The sequence below is a fragment of the Hyperoodon ampullatus genome (assembly GCF_949752795.1).
Source record: "Hyperoodon ampullatus genome assembly, chromosome: 17".
Taxonomy (NCBI): domain Eukaryota; kingdom Metazoa; phylum Chordata; class Mammalia; order Artiodactyla; family Ziphiidae; genus Hyperoodon; species Hyperoodon ampullatus.
The window spans coordinates 565,714-578,944 of record NC_136930.1 but is presented as its reverse complement, the minus strand read 5'-3'; the positions used below and the strand labels follow the sequence as shown (position 1 = coordinate 578,944).

Below are 13,231 nucleotides of genomic sequence, written 5' to 3'. Positions count from 1 at the left end.
GAGATGAGAGATCTGTATAAGAAGTTGAGGTAAATTATTCATAACACATATCTTGGATATTGTTTTAAAACACTTGTTAGTGCATCACTGTTTTAGTCCTAGTTAGAAAATTGTGATTTTTCCAGCTTTTTTATTATGCTTTCATAATATACTATCTTCCTCAAACAAATTAAGAGTCTCCAGCTGGTGACTGTTTTAGCTTAGAGAATTATGACATCAGAAAGTGAAAGTGCAGCAGTGCTGCTCGTTCTCTGATCTGTCCTCAATGTTGGATGTTTGTCTTCCCACCAGGGTGCTGAGCCTGAGTCTGAGGACTACCGTGTGTCAGGGGAAGTTAGAACCGGCAAATGGCGAGTGCCCACGTACAAAGACTATTTGGATCTTTTTAGAAATCTCCTGAGCTGTGACCAGATGATGGTAAAAACGACCATTTTAAAGCCACAGAAGTACCTTAGTTCCTCTTTATTAGTCTCCATAGTTTTACACCTAAGAATTATTTCAGAAGTATATTTTACTAACTTTCAATAGGGTTTTTTTAAGTATTTCAGGTAATGAAAAATGAAAACAGTGTAAGTTAGGATAGTTAAAGTGAGATTTGAAAAAAATCAAATAAAAGGAACAAAATCATAGAACTCATTTAAAATTAATGAATTACCATAGCTGAGTCCTCATTTTAGCTTAAGAAGCAGCATACATAGTGTAATTGGTGCAGAGTTGTTCTTTCAAACAGACCCAGGCTGGTGGCTAAAAAGAACATGGCAGGCAGTGTTATCACCACGGGAGAGATGTGCTCTTTTTATTTGCTAAAGCTGAAGGTAAATCCGGTTGATGTAGTAGGTACGAAGGAGATGGGTGCACGGCTGTTTCTCACGGTTAGAATCACGCCTCCTACGTTTCTGGCAGGTGTTTCAGCGGTGTCTGCTCTAAGCCACGTTCTGGCCACCGTTTAACATAGTCTTTGACAAAGCATTCATAGCCTAGGAAAAGCAGTGTTTGTCAGTAGATGGTTCCTATCCTGTGAAAAATCTTAGGAGTTTTTCTTATTGAGGCAAAATAGTATAGCAATGTTAATAATTTTACCTAAAATATGTTTTCTTATATGTGATGTTAGATACATTTTGAGGTTAAGTTTCATAGACTATTTGAGTAAAGGCAGAGTAATTGGTCCGTATTTTTGGAATGGTACAATATTTCAGTTTTAAAGAAATAATAGATTATAATACTTTAAATCCATTCTGAGAATAGATATATATTTATACATATGTATGCATGCATGTGTGAGTACATGTGTATTTATATGTGCACACGTGTATATGTGCATATGTACATGCATGTGCATGTGCACATAGACACAACATGTATAGTATACAGATGTGTGTACACACACACACACACTCACACATTAATGTGGTAAATACTTTGACAAGGATTGGCCTAAATCTTCTCATTTACTACTGTTTGTGTTTGTTACATGACTGCGTAAGTCGTATCTAACTGAAAGGGTATTGTCTTAATAATTTAGGAAGGAATCTACATTTTCCAGCTTGAAAACTTTGAGGTAAATCTGCTATAGTTTACACAGGAGTTTCCATAATACCTGAATATACGTATATATCTTTATGTATCATAATGCTTATTTAATACTGGTACTGATACTTTTTTGCACAGTATGTTGAAATTTATTATTTTCTTTATTTTAAGGATTCTCTTTTAGCAGATGAAGCATTTCTCTTTGTGAATTCTTCTCTTCCAAGTCTGAATCGTTTGCTCTATGATGAATTTGTAAAATCAGTTTTGAAGATTATTGAGAAATTGGATCTTACACTGAAAAAGAGTGTTGGGGAACAAGAGGTTAGAAGATCTTGTCAGTAATAATTTTGCATCCTTTTTGTGCTAACTCTGCGTGCTGCAGTATGAGCAAATCTCACACTTGTAGAGATCGCAGGAAATTGGTTTATCAGCATTAATACGTGTCATTGATACTTTTTTATTTGCATTGCCTAATGTGTAGAAAATATTCTGTTCTAGATTATTCAAAACTGCTAGATAGTAGTTTATATCTTTAATAAGTTAAAGCAACTCTTTGGAAAAAGTTGTACAAGGATTGTTCCTCATTCCTCAGCAATAGCAGAGTCAAGTCTTACTTAGTGTAGAGGCGGCCTTTTGCAGTAGGATCGGGAAACCTGACGTTCCTCTGGTTGATACCCGAGGAGACTCCAAGCTCTGTGCTCTGGAGTCAGTAGAAGGTAGGCCAGGGCGGACAGGGAAGACCCCCTGCTCCTGTGTTCTTGCACTGTTTTCCTGGCTGGCTCAAAGATGGGACCTAGCGTGAAACTGCCGGCTCAGAGCTGCTGTCCGCTCTGAGGCGTCCTCATCACAAGACACTCAGGTGATGAGGCTAGAGTCAGTGGGCGTGGATTCTGTGGAACACACTCAGTTCACTGCTGAGCCCGTGGTTCCCTCAGTCGACTTGCCTGTTGGCTTCCACGGCCGAGCCCGAGGCCACTGGGTCAGGGGTTCCTGCAGGGGCAGAGGTGGGCCCTGGGCCTCGTCAACCTGGCTGCACTCGTGATGCTTTTACACAGGTTGAAGGGGACACTGGGGGCTGGTCTGTTGCTCTTTAAGGCTTTTTATTTATTCACATCTAAAATAATTTCATAAACAAACATGCCCATAGGGACTCCCTGAGACTGTTGGCCACACACCTGCTCTTGGAGCACGTGTCCTAGTCTCTGTCTTCTGCTCCCCTTGCGCTGTCCGCCGGGTCAGCCGTCGCCTCTGAGGTTAGCATTTCCCAACTAGGTCTAGACTCCAGCCTGCCCTTGACATTTCCACCTGAATCTGAAACACAAACTGAATATGTTAATATTTTTGTATTACCTAATAGTAGTAACTATTCCTCTGTTTCTCATTTTGAAACCTACACGTCATTACTGATCCTTTCTATGTTATGAGATTCTGCCTCTGTCCGGTACCACTGCTCCTGTGCAGAAGTTATAGTCCCCACCTACCCTGTCTTTCTGTGTGTGCACCTTTATTCCCCCGTCAGTGTCCCCTGTGGCTTCCCGTGCTGCGTGTTCTGTGGGTCCCGTCATTTTGATCCTACTGTGAGCTCCCGAGGCCCGTCTGTACCTCCTCACTTTTGCATTCCTTCCTCAAAGACTCAGGACTTGGCTGTGGAGTCACTTGCTGTGTCATTTGTTGAATGGTTGACTGTTACAGTGTTTTTTTGGTACCATTAATTTTTAAGGATGAAAATGATGCTGCTGGTGTTTGGGTGAGCCCGACTTCAGATCCAGCTGCTAACTTGCATCCGGCTAAACCTAAAGATTTTTCAGCTTTCATCAACCTGGTGGAATTTTGCAGGTATTTAAGAAATGCTATTTGTTTAAGAGTGGAAATTATCAATTATTGGCTGTAATATAGGAATGTAGATATAAGAAATGAAATAGTAGGACTTAAAATCTGAAATTGCGTGTATGAAACTTAAAATATATTTAAATGTAGCAGCTGAGATTTATCTTTTTAAAAAAAAATACATTTAAAAGATCCTCAGGTGGGGAAAACAAGGAATATAGATATACCTGAAAATGATATATAATGGAATCATAGATTATGATTTTGTTTTGATTATGTCACTTATAATTTCAAAGCTGAATAAAAATAGTATATGATGAGAATTTCTACATTGAGCTTTACATTTGTTTTTATAGGGAGATTCTTCCTGAGAAACATGTAGAACTTTTTGAGCCATGGGTATGCTCCTTTGCCTATGAATTAATTCTGCAGTCTACACGGTTGCCATTCATTAGTGGTTTCTACAAATTGCTATCTATTGCTGTGAGAAATGCCAAGAAAATAAAATATCTTGAGGTAAGTGTTTTTTGAAGGACACTGAATATTCCTGTGTTTCTTAGGTTGCGTGAGTGTGTATAAATACCTTCTAAAATGCGACATGATAGCATATTGCAGTTTTAAAGTCTACTACTTTTATTATCTCTGTTTTGAAAGACTGATAATGTGAGTGGCAATTGGATGACACTCTTTCAAGTTTAGCCAGTAGCATTTTCTGTTCTGATTCACAACACCTGGCTGCTTACGTTGGCTCTGCAGGGGTTCTGATGGGGTGCTGGGTGCTGGGACCGGCATCACTAGCATCACTCGTGCCCTTTCCAGGCTCACCTCGTCAGAAACTCGGGGCCGCTTCTTCGCAGCCTTTGCCCAGGCTGCCCAGGGGATCTGGTGGCCCGTGAGGTTGGAGAGTAACCGGGTTGGTGTCTGGGGGCTCTGGGCGCGAGCAGTGTCTCAGCCCACAGGTGTGCGCCTCACAACGCTGGGACAGGGAGCGGACCCAGGCCGTGGCTCTTGAGCGGCAAGCCTCTCCCGCCTCCCACCCGGTGTCTCGCTGGCCTCCGCCTGAAACGCTTCCAGGGCTGAGTTCCCTGCCGCCCTGCATGAGGCCTGAGCAACACGAAAACGGTTCCCCTTGGAAGGAAGGCTGGGAACTGCCGGATTAGGGCACAGGATTACCTGCTTATCATTCACCGAACTAATTCGTCTTATTTGACAGGGTGTTGGTCCAAAGAGTCAGAAACAGTCTCCTGAGGACCCAGAAAAGTCTTTTTGCTTTGCTTTGTTTGCAAAATTTGGTAAAGAGGTAATTTTCAAATGATTTATCCAGTTTTGTCATGGGTTATTTTAAAAGGAATGTAAGACGTAGAGAATGGACTTGAGGACACGGGGAGGGGGAAGGGGAAGCTGGGACGAAGTGAGAGAGTGGCGTGGACGTATATACACTACCAAACGTGAAATAGATGGCTAGTGGGAAGCAGCCGCACAGCACACGGAGATCAGCCTGGTGCTTTGTGACCACCTGGGGGGGGTGATTGGAGGGTGGGAGGGAGACGCAAGAAGGAGAGGATATGGGGATATTTGTATATGTATAGCTGATTCACTTTGTTATACAGCAGAAACTAACACACCATTATAGAGCAATTAATTCTGCAATAAAGATGTTTAAAAAAAACGAATTTATGTTGAAAAAATCCTAATGATCATAAATGATCTAATTACTTAAAAATGGGCTGCTTAATCCATGTGGGGATTAAGGGGTTAAAATCACTAACAGAGGAAATCTTTGTGCTTCCAGAGTCCCCTGAGGTTTCTTAAGATTGAGTGATGACAACTCAAAGTTAATAGATTCTTTAGCTCTTCCACATAATCGGAATTAAGTACTCAACAAATGAACTTTTCCTGGAAATCAGTGCTTAATTTTTAAATGAACGCGGCTGTGTCAGATAAAGGCCCCGTGATCATTTTCCCTATTTGCGAATAGGGTATCTCGTAGTTGATTGTGAAATCGAAGGCTCTCTTCAGATGCGCAGCACTGATGTTCTTGTCGTCTTTCTTGCTAAGGTGTCAGTTAAAATGAAGCAGTACAAAGATGAACTCCTGGCCTCCTGTTTGACCTTTGTCCTCTCCCTGCCACATGACATCATCGCACTTGATGTCAGAGCCTATGTCCCTGCCTTGCAGGTGGGTGCATCGTCCTGAGCAGACGCATCTCTCGTGCAGTGTCCTGTTTCCTGGAAAGCATGGCAGTCACAGCAGGCGCTCACCCGTCAGGCACCCCGGTTCATGTTCTGCTTCTGCCACTGAGCAGCTTTGGGGAGGGACCCTGGCTGGGCCTCTCTTGAGGGCCCCTGGGGGTGGGGGGTGAGGATTCAGCCCTCCCTGTGCTGCAGGTGTGCAGTGACACCCCTGGCAGGCCTTCCTGAGAGGGCCTCAGTGTACCCTTCCCTCCAGCCTGTCTGGTTCCAGCAGAGGAAAGGCTTGCCGTTAGAAACCCTCTTTGAATCTCATATTCCTTGTGTTTCATTACCTTGTTTGTACTCACATACAGATGGCTTTTAAACTGGGCCTGAGCTATACCCCATTGGCAGAAATCGGCCTGAATGCCCTAGAAGAATGGTCAGTTTACATTGGCAAACGTGTAATTCAGCCCTATTATAAGGACATTTTACCCAGCCTTGATGGATATCTGAAAAGTTCAGCCTTATCAGGTAAGGTTTAGAAGAATTTTGACGTGTATCTTAAAATGGCAATGTAATAACCATAATAAGACTACATATTTCATTTTTGCAACTTCTGAAATTTGAACCCAACATATTCAAAATATGTTTGATATTTTTGTGATCTCCCCAATTCATTTCAATATAATTGGGACATAAGTATAACTGAGGTATTAAACCTACTTTTTATTTTAGTCACCTGTATCCTACCAAGATTTATAAAACCTTCAAGGGCAAGAGGTCAGTCTTAAATATCTCGAACTCCTTATAGATTCTAACACACTGCCTTGCAAAGAAACTTTTGTTTGACAAATCAAACAGGAATTAAAACTATAAGGAAATCCAATAGTAATTTTATATTTTGACCTAATCTCACCCGATTTTTTATCAGTGTTTCAGATATAACTGATTTAGTACTAATGTTCAGAAGAATTGTCGTATAAGAAGTAGGTTTGGGAAAAGATTCAAAGGAAAAATTCATCTGGCCAGGCAAAAAAAATTTTTTTTTTTTAATGGATCGGAGGTTTTTAAAAAATTAATTTATTTATTTTTGGCTGCGTTGGGTCTTCATTGCTGTGTGCGGGCTTTCTCTAGTTGCAGCAAGCAGTAGCTACCCTTCGTTGCAGTGTGCGGACTTCTCATTGCAGTGGCTTCTCTTGTTGCAGAGCACGGGCTCTAGGCGCGGGGGCTTCAGTAGTTGTGGCTCGTGGGCTCTAGAGCACAGGCTCAGTAGTTGTGGCGCACGGGCTTAGTTGCTCCGCGGCATGTGGGATCTTCCCAGACCAGGGCTCGACCCGTGTCCCCTTCGTTGGGAGGTGGATTCCTAACCACTGTGTCACCAGGGAAGTCCCCAGGCCAAAGTTGTACTAGCCAAGAAAAGTAGTATGTAGAACTGAGGGGGGTCAGATTTCCTTGAACCAGAATGGAAATGGACATTGTGATCAGATAGATGAGTAAAAAGAAGGGTTCATGTTGGAGAAGTACCCTGAAATATTGGTAAGAATTGAAATGCCCCTGCCAGCAAAGTAGAAAATCAGGTGTTAATTTGTAAAATTCCATCTACGTAAATCATTATTTTATTGTTCAGCTTAAATACTGTTGGTTTAGAAACCGTAAATGAAAAGTGTCTGACAGATTCCATTCACTGTGTCTGGTTTTTATGACACCTCGATGCATATTCAGAGTTCATGAAGAAAGAGTCACAGTTTGGGGATAAGTATTTAGAGGGGAAAAAAACTAGTTGATGTTTGTATCTTCTTTAGGCTTTTGAAGTTCACTTCTTATAAGGAGTGCTGCTGTTTGAGTAGTTCACTGAAAACACGTGGATGTGGTTGAAGGAATTGAATATGTCTGTTAGCAGATGTCTTTGTGGTCCTTTCATTTGCTTTTTTGAATTTAGTTCTGTTAGCTCATTGGAAAGGTTTGTATTTCTTTTCAGTTAATGTGGGACGTTACTGTGGTCCTTCAAGCAGAGAATTTAGTTATTGATAAGTCGTTGTTCTCCAGGTGATTGGGAGGTAGGGAAAACCTAGGGCAAAGCAGAGAGTGGTAAACTAACAACAGAAAATCCATAACCCGAAAGACTGTTTTTAGTAATGTTTTATTTGATATGATATTAAACTTCCAGAGCAGTTGCATTAATAGTGAAAAGAACTCCTATCTGCTCTTTATGCAGGTTTGGCAGCTACATTTTGTCCCACTTGCTTTGTCACTGTATGTGCTTTCTCTGCCTTGTGTGATAATACATGTGTGTGTTTATACGTGATGTTTTTTCCCGAACCTTTTGTGAGTAAGTTGCGGGCCTCACAGACACGTATGCCTGAATACTGTGAAGTGTGTTTCCTGTGCATGACCCCAGCGTCGTCGTGGTCCAAGTCAGGAAGGGTGCCATGGACCCCTCACTCTCCTCCTCTGCAGCCCGTGGGCACATTCCTCGGCTGCCCCATTAACCTCCTTCGTAGCTCTGCTTTCAGCCGCGTTCTTCCGGGGCCAGAATTCGGTCCGGGCCTTGCGTTTAGTTGTCGTGCTTCTGGGTGTCCTTTAGTGTGGGACAGTTCTTGTGACGTTGATGTTGTTGAAGGTTGCGGGCCGTGATCTGGGAGGAGGTCCTTCCAGCTGGGCTTGTCTGATGTCCTCTCACCTGAGGGGCTCCCAGGACCGATGGCAGGTGGTGCCGTCATGGACATGCCCATGGGCCTGTGGTTAGCGGGAGCTGCTCCGTTCTCTGATTGCAAGTGGCTGTCTTCCCAGTGAGGTCAGTCCCGTGAGGTCCTTCTCCAGTGGTCGGTGCCGAGGAGGGTGGGCACCGGGGGCCCCCCGGTGGGTCAGGGTGTCCAGGCAGGCGAGGAGGGCGGCATACGGGACGTCGGCCACATTAACAGCTGGATCAAGGACAATGAGGGGAGAGAGAGAGAGCTAAAGGGCCTCAGGGATCGGGCCGGGCGTGAGCTCAGGACCCTGCCTCCCGTCCTGGGCCTCACTGCTTCTGCACACGTGCACAGGCGCCCGCACATGTGTGTGGGTGGGTGAAGTGGAACGTGTAACGTGCACACCTGTTGTCCTTCTGTCGGTTGGAAGGGGCTGCCTGGGGCTAGTGGTACCTTTGTAGCAGCGAGCAAACCAGTGCCCAGGTTGTGGCTTTGGAGAAATGGCTGCTTCCAGCCTGGACAGGGAAAGTACAAGAGGAACCTAGAATATTGTGTTTTCTGAAACATGCAGAAATCAAGGAAGTGTTCAGAGAATGATGGGAAATGTCACGGGCCAACTTGGGATAATCTGAGCATCAAGGCAGATTTTCCCAGAAAGAGATCGTGATCCACTGAATCGTGTAGGACTCTTGCATGTGTACAGTTACAAGTCAGCGAGTAAACGGAAAGCCTCGTCGTGTGCTTCTTCTCGCTGTGTAACAAGTCACCACAGGGCCAGCGGCTGCAGCGCCATCTGTCGTTTCCCCGTCCTTTGGGTCAGAAGCCTAGGCGGGCTTAGCCGCTCCTCTGCGCGGGGCCGGCTGGGCCAGCCTGGCCCTTCTCTGGGCGCTCGGGAGGGCCCTCAGGTTCCTGCAGGGTGTCGGCGGCGTCCGAGGCCCCGTTTCCTTGCTGGCTGGTGGTCCCGGCTTCACCCGCCCCTTGCCTTTGGCCGTCCACCTTCACAGCCAGCGGTGCGCCTTGAAGCCTTAGGCTCTGAGTCTGTGCCCCTTCCTCCTGCATCCGCTGGAGGAAACTCTGCTTTTAAGAGGCTCGTGTGATTAGATTAGACCTGCCTTTGTTGTGTAAGGGAACACAGTCACGGGGGTAACACCGGGGAGGCTCATGGGGCTACCTTAAAATCCTGCCTACCTCACCCCACAACGCATGTTACTCACCAAGGGTGCAGATGGCAGCTTTACAGTGGAGACCCTGGCAGACGGTCGTCCGCCTGCTGGCCAGCAGTGGGGCCAGTGGACAGCATGCCTGCTTATGTGCTTTGCTGAGAGCCCAGTGCCACTCTGTGCCGCTTGTGACAGAGGTGCAAGGCCTGAGCGTTTCGCTCAAAGTGCTTCTGATAAGTAAGACTCAAGCCTTGCTCCCTTGTGGATTCCACAGAAAGTAAAGAGTAACTTTGCCCATTACAGACAAAGGCATTGATCAGTAAGGCAGAGAAGCACGTCCTTTAAGACTGAGTGAACTTTGCTAAGAATGTAACTCGTTTCATAGCCTCTTCTCAGACTCAGGTGTTACACTTTCCAAGTTTTGTCATGTTCTGGGACCCACTGACACAACGTGAAACAGTGGGTCTCCCAGGGAGTCCATAAGATCCAACTGTTTTCAGAGGAATACTAAGATGTCATGTGTGTTAACATGTGGTCTTCAAATAGATCAGTAGGTCTTTACAGAAATAGTTCTGCTTCCAGTATGCTGACTGTTGCTAGTTGTAACCCACAAAAGCAAAAATCTGTGAGCTGTTAGTAAGTCCCAGTTGTGGAAAGACGGCCGGACACCAAGAAGCCAAGACTCGCTGCTTCGTGAGCAGCAGAGCAGCTCACCCTCCTTGAAAGTCAGAAGCATGCCCTCTTACTTCTACTGCAGCCTCATCCGCTTATCAGTTACAACTCTCTGCCAAACTTCTCTTGGACTGAGAAAACGTGGAGTGGATGGTTTTGAGAAGTGTCTGCTGAGGTCTTGGAGTTTCTCAGGCTCGGAGCTTGTGAGCACACGTGACACCCGCCTGCAGCCGCATCCATCCCGCATGGCACCACACACAGCATGCCTCATCTCCTCATGGCCTAGAAAGCAGGAAACAGAAGCACACAGACTTAGAAATGATGCTTAGTGGGACTTCCCTGGCAGTCCAGTGGTTAGGACTTGGCGCTTCCACTGCAGGGGGCCTGGGTTCAATTCCCAGTTGGGGAACTAAGATCCCACCAGCTGCGCAGCATAGCCAGAAAAAAAAAAATGATGCTTAGCAATCAGTGTTTCGGTATTCTGTTTTACTTAGAAATTACGTGGGTATCCAGTGATTATTTACTAATCAACTCAGTCCAAGGTTTCAAGGCTGCAGACCATAGAAATTATCTTCCAGTTGACATGCTACAAAACGTAATTACTGGTGAAGTAAAAAGTTTGTCCAGTGATTCAGTTTAGTTGAACATAAACTTACTGCATTTATCATGATCTTAAAAGTTACGTAGGGGGCTTCCCTGGTGGCGCAGTGGTTGAGAGTCCTCCTGCCGATGCAGGGGACATGGGTTCGTGCCCCCGTCCGGGAGGATCCCACATGCCGCGGAGTGGCTGGGCCCGTGAGCCATGGCCGCCGAGCCTGCACGTCCGGAGCCTGTGCTCCGCAACGGGAGAGGCCACAACGGTGAGAGGCCCGCATACCGCAAAAAAAAAAAAAAAAAAAAAAAAAAGTTATGTAGGGCTGTTTGTGATGAAGAAAAAATTCTGCAGATGGTTGGTGGTGTTGTTTTGTGTGTCTTGTACCATAATAACAATGTAATGAGAGGTGATGTTAGCTTATTGCCTTTGTAAGCCTGAATAAGTATAATAAGTATATAAATAAGTATAGGAAAAACAAACCCAGGTAGAATAAGATGTATGCTTGTATTGTCCTTAACTCTGATAGGAAAACACATTTATGTAAACTAAAATCATGAAATTTGTCTCATTTACCGAAGATGTGCCTTTATTATGTGAATATGGATTTCTGAAATGCTTCTGAGTTAGTGACTATAGCATTTTTTTAAAGTTTGGCACATTTAAAGCATTATAAGTCCAATTTTTTTATTTTCAGATAATTTTAGGAATATTCATTTTATATAAGCTTATTTATCTGTATAAATAAGAACAGAGCTCCTTTAAGAGACTTAATAATCTAATTTCTTAATACTTTCCAAATACAGGAGAACAGCACACTCAAAAGGAGAAGTCAGGTTGTTCTCAATTCAGGGCTTAGGTGACACACAGACACATGAGGGTTTATGGCTTCAGTTCTGCAGTTTGAGTCATAGACACAGATAAAACACTTGACCAGTCCACATATCAGAGAGTTGTTTTTCCCAGTGTACAAAATTCTTAACTAATTTGAGCTCCAAAACATTTTAATAAAGCCAAAATAAAAACCAGATCCTCTTTTCATCTGGAGCCACCAGAGGGTAGATTTCTAATATCCACCTGCAGAAGGTCCAAGACCAAAACCCCAGTTCTTAGTGATTGTTCCCACCCGGGGCCTAGCTCATGGGGTGTGAGCAAACCTGCACCGCAGACTCACAGATGGAAGGGGAACTAGAGAAACAGAAAGCAGAGGGGAGTCCGGCTCTGCCGTCAGCGGGTCTCACTTCTGGGGGCCAGGAGAGGTGTGCTGGGGTTATAGCCCCTGTGAGGGTCCTCCCAGGCTGTCTCAGCACTGGGAGAAGTAAGTGTGACTCCACTGAGAGAAAGTGAGCAGGTGCCAAAGGTTTTATTAATAAAGGACTAGCAAGACGCTACAAATGGTTTCTATAACCTGAACGCAGTCCTGAGAAAGCATTAGACAGACCCAGTTGGAGGCATCTAATTTTGTAAATGTCCAAGTCATGAAACTCCAGGAAACTGAAGAACTGTTTCACTTAAAGGAGATGAAAAAGACAAGACAACTAAGTGTAACCTGTGGTTCTAAGCTAAGACGTTGTTAGGGCCGACTGGAGCCTGACTGGGGGTGGGGGTGAATGTGGGCTACGTCTGCAGCTCAGCATCCTCATCTGGGTTGTAGTGTGGCTGTCACGTAGGACAGGGTCCTTTAGGACACACTCTGTCCTGCTCTGGGTAGTAGCATGGCTGTCATGTAGGACCGGGTCCTTTAGGACCCACACCATTCAGGGGTGGTGGCGTCAGATTGGTACCTTACCATGAAGTGGTTCGGGAGGGAAAGTTTTGTGCTAAACTTGCAAGTTCTGTAGAAGTTAATGATTGTCGAATGGCAGCTCCTTCACTGCTGTAAGTGTTCTGATTCCCAGGGATGTCACACCGTGATGGTTTTAGTGTCTGTCCATTGGTGATTCTTCTGAGGTGATTATTACTGTAAAAGTGGCACAGTGGCGATGTTCCAGCTCCATGATTCCTTTTATCTAGTTGGCACTCTACGGTGAGAAATAACTTTTTTCACCCATTATTTCTGCCTGTCAGGAGGGACTTGTGGATTCTTATATTCTCAGTGGGTCCAGCCCTTTCCTGCTCCCACTGATGTCTGTGCTCAGCCTGTCCCAGATGTGACTTGTGTGGGACCCGTGGGAGCGCGCCCCTCCCCGAGCAGTGCCCCCTCCTGGCGCTTCTCACCAGCACAGTCTACCCAGACTGGGAGTCAGCCACTTCTCCAAGGAACCATGTTTCTTTTAGTCAGCAGTGGTATTTAAAACTAAGACAACGCTGTTAATATTGTTGTTCTAGAAATTTCATCTTTAATCTCACTTTAAATTAGGATTTCAGTGTTTCTCTATAGCAGCGTAGTGTGTTTTCCCTTGTATTAATTAAATAAATGAATGAGTGCTGTTTAAAATTGACTTTTGTTTACTGTTGATAGATGAGACCAGGAATAACTGGGAAGTGTCAGCACTCTCTCGGGCCGCCCAGAAAGGATTTACTAGAGATGTGTTAAAGCATCTGAAAAGGACAAAGAACGTTTCATCAGTAAGAAATCCCTTGTATTTT

The 13,231-nt window shown here is 44.7% G+C and overlaps 1 protein-coding gene across 2 annotated transcripts in view; it reads left to right on the top strand.

Annotated features, from left to right (window-relative positions):
- PRKDC (protein kinase, DNA-activated, catalytic subunit) overlaps positions 1-13,231 on the top strand; it is a gene marked incomplete at both ends in the record, with an annotated part of 161,579 nt that overhangs the window by 24,860 nt on the left and 123,488 nt on the right. For both annotated transcript variants that reach the window (XM_079722235.1, XM_079722234.1), the window contains 8 exons: positions 292-417; positions 1,702-1,851; positions 3,251-3,366; positions 3,714-3,873; positions 4,571-4,657; positions 5,416-5,535; positions 5,903-6,062; positions 13,104-13,210. In XM_079722235.1, coding sequence (XP_079578361.1) covers positions 292-417; positions 1,702-1,851; positions 3,251-3,366; positions 3,714-3,873; positions 4,571-4,657; positions 5,416-5,535; positions 5,903-6,062; positions 13,104-13,210 — 1,026 coding nt within the window. The remainder of the gene's footprint in view (positions 1-291; positions 418-1,701; positions 1,852-3,250; positions 3,367-3,713; positions 3,874-4,570; positions 4,658-5,415; positions 5,536-5,902; positions 6,063-13,103; positions 13,211-13,231) is intronic.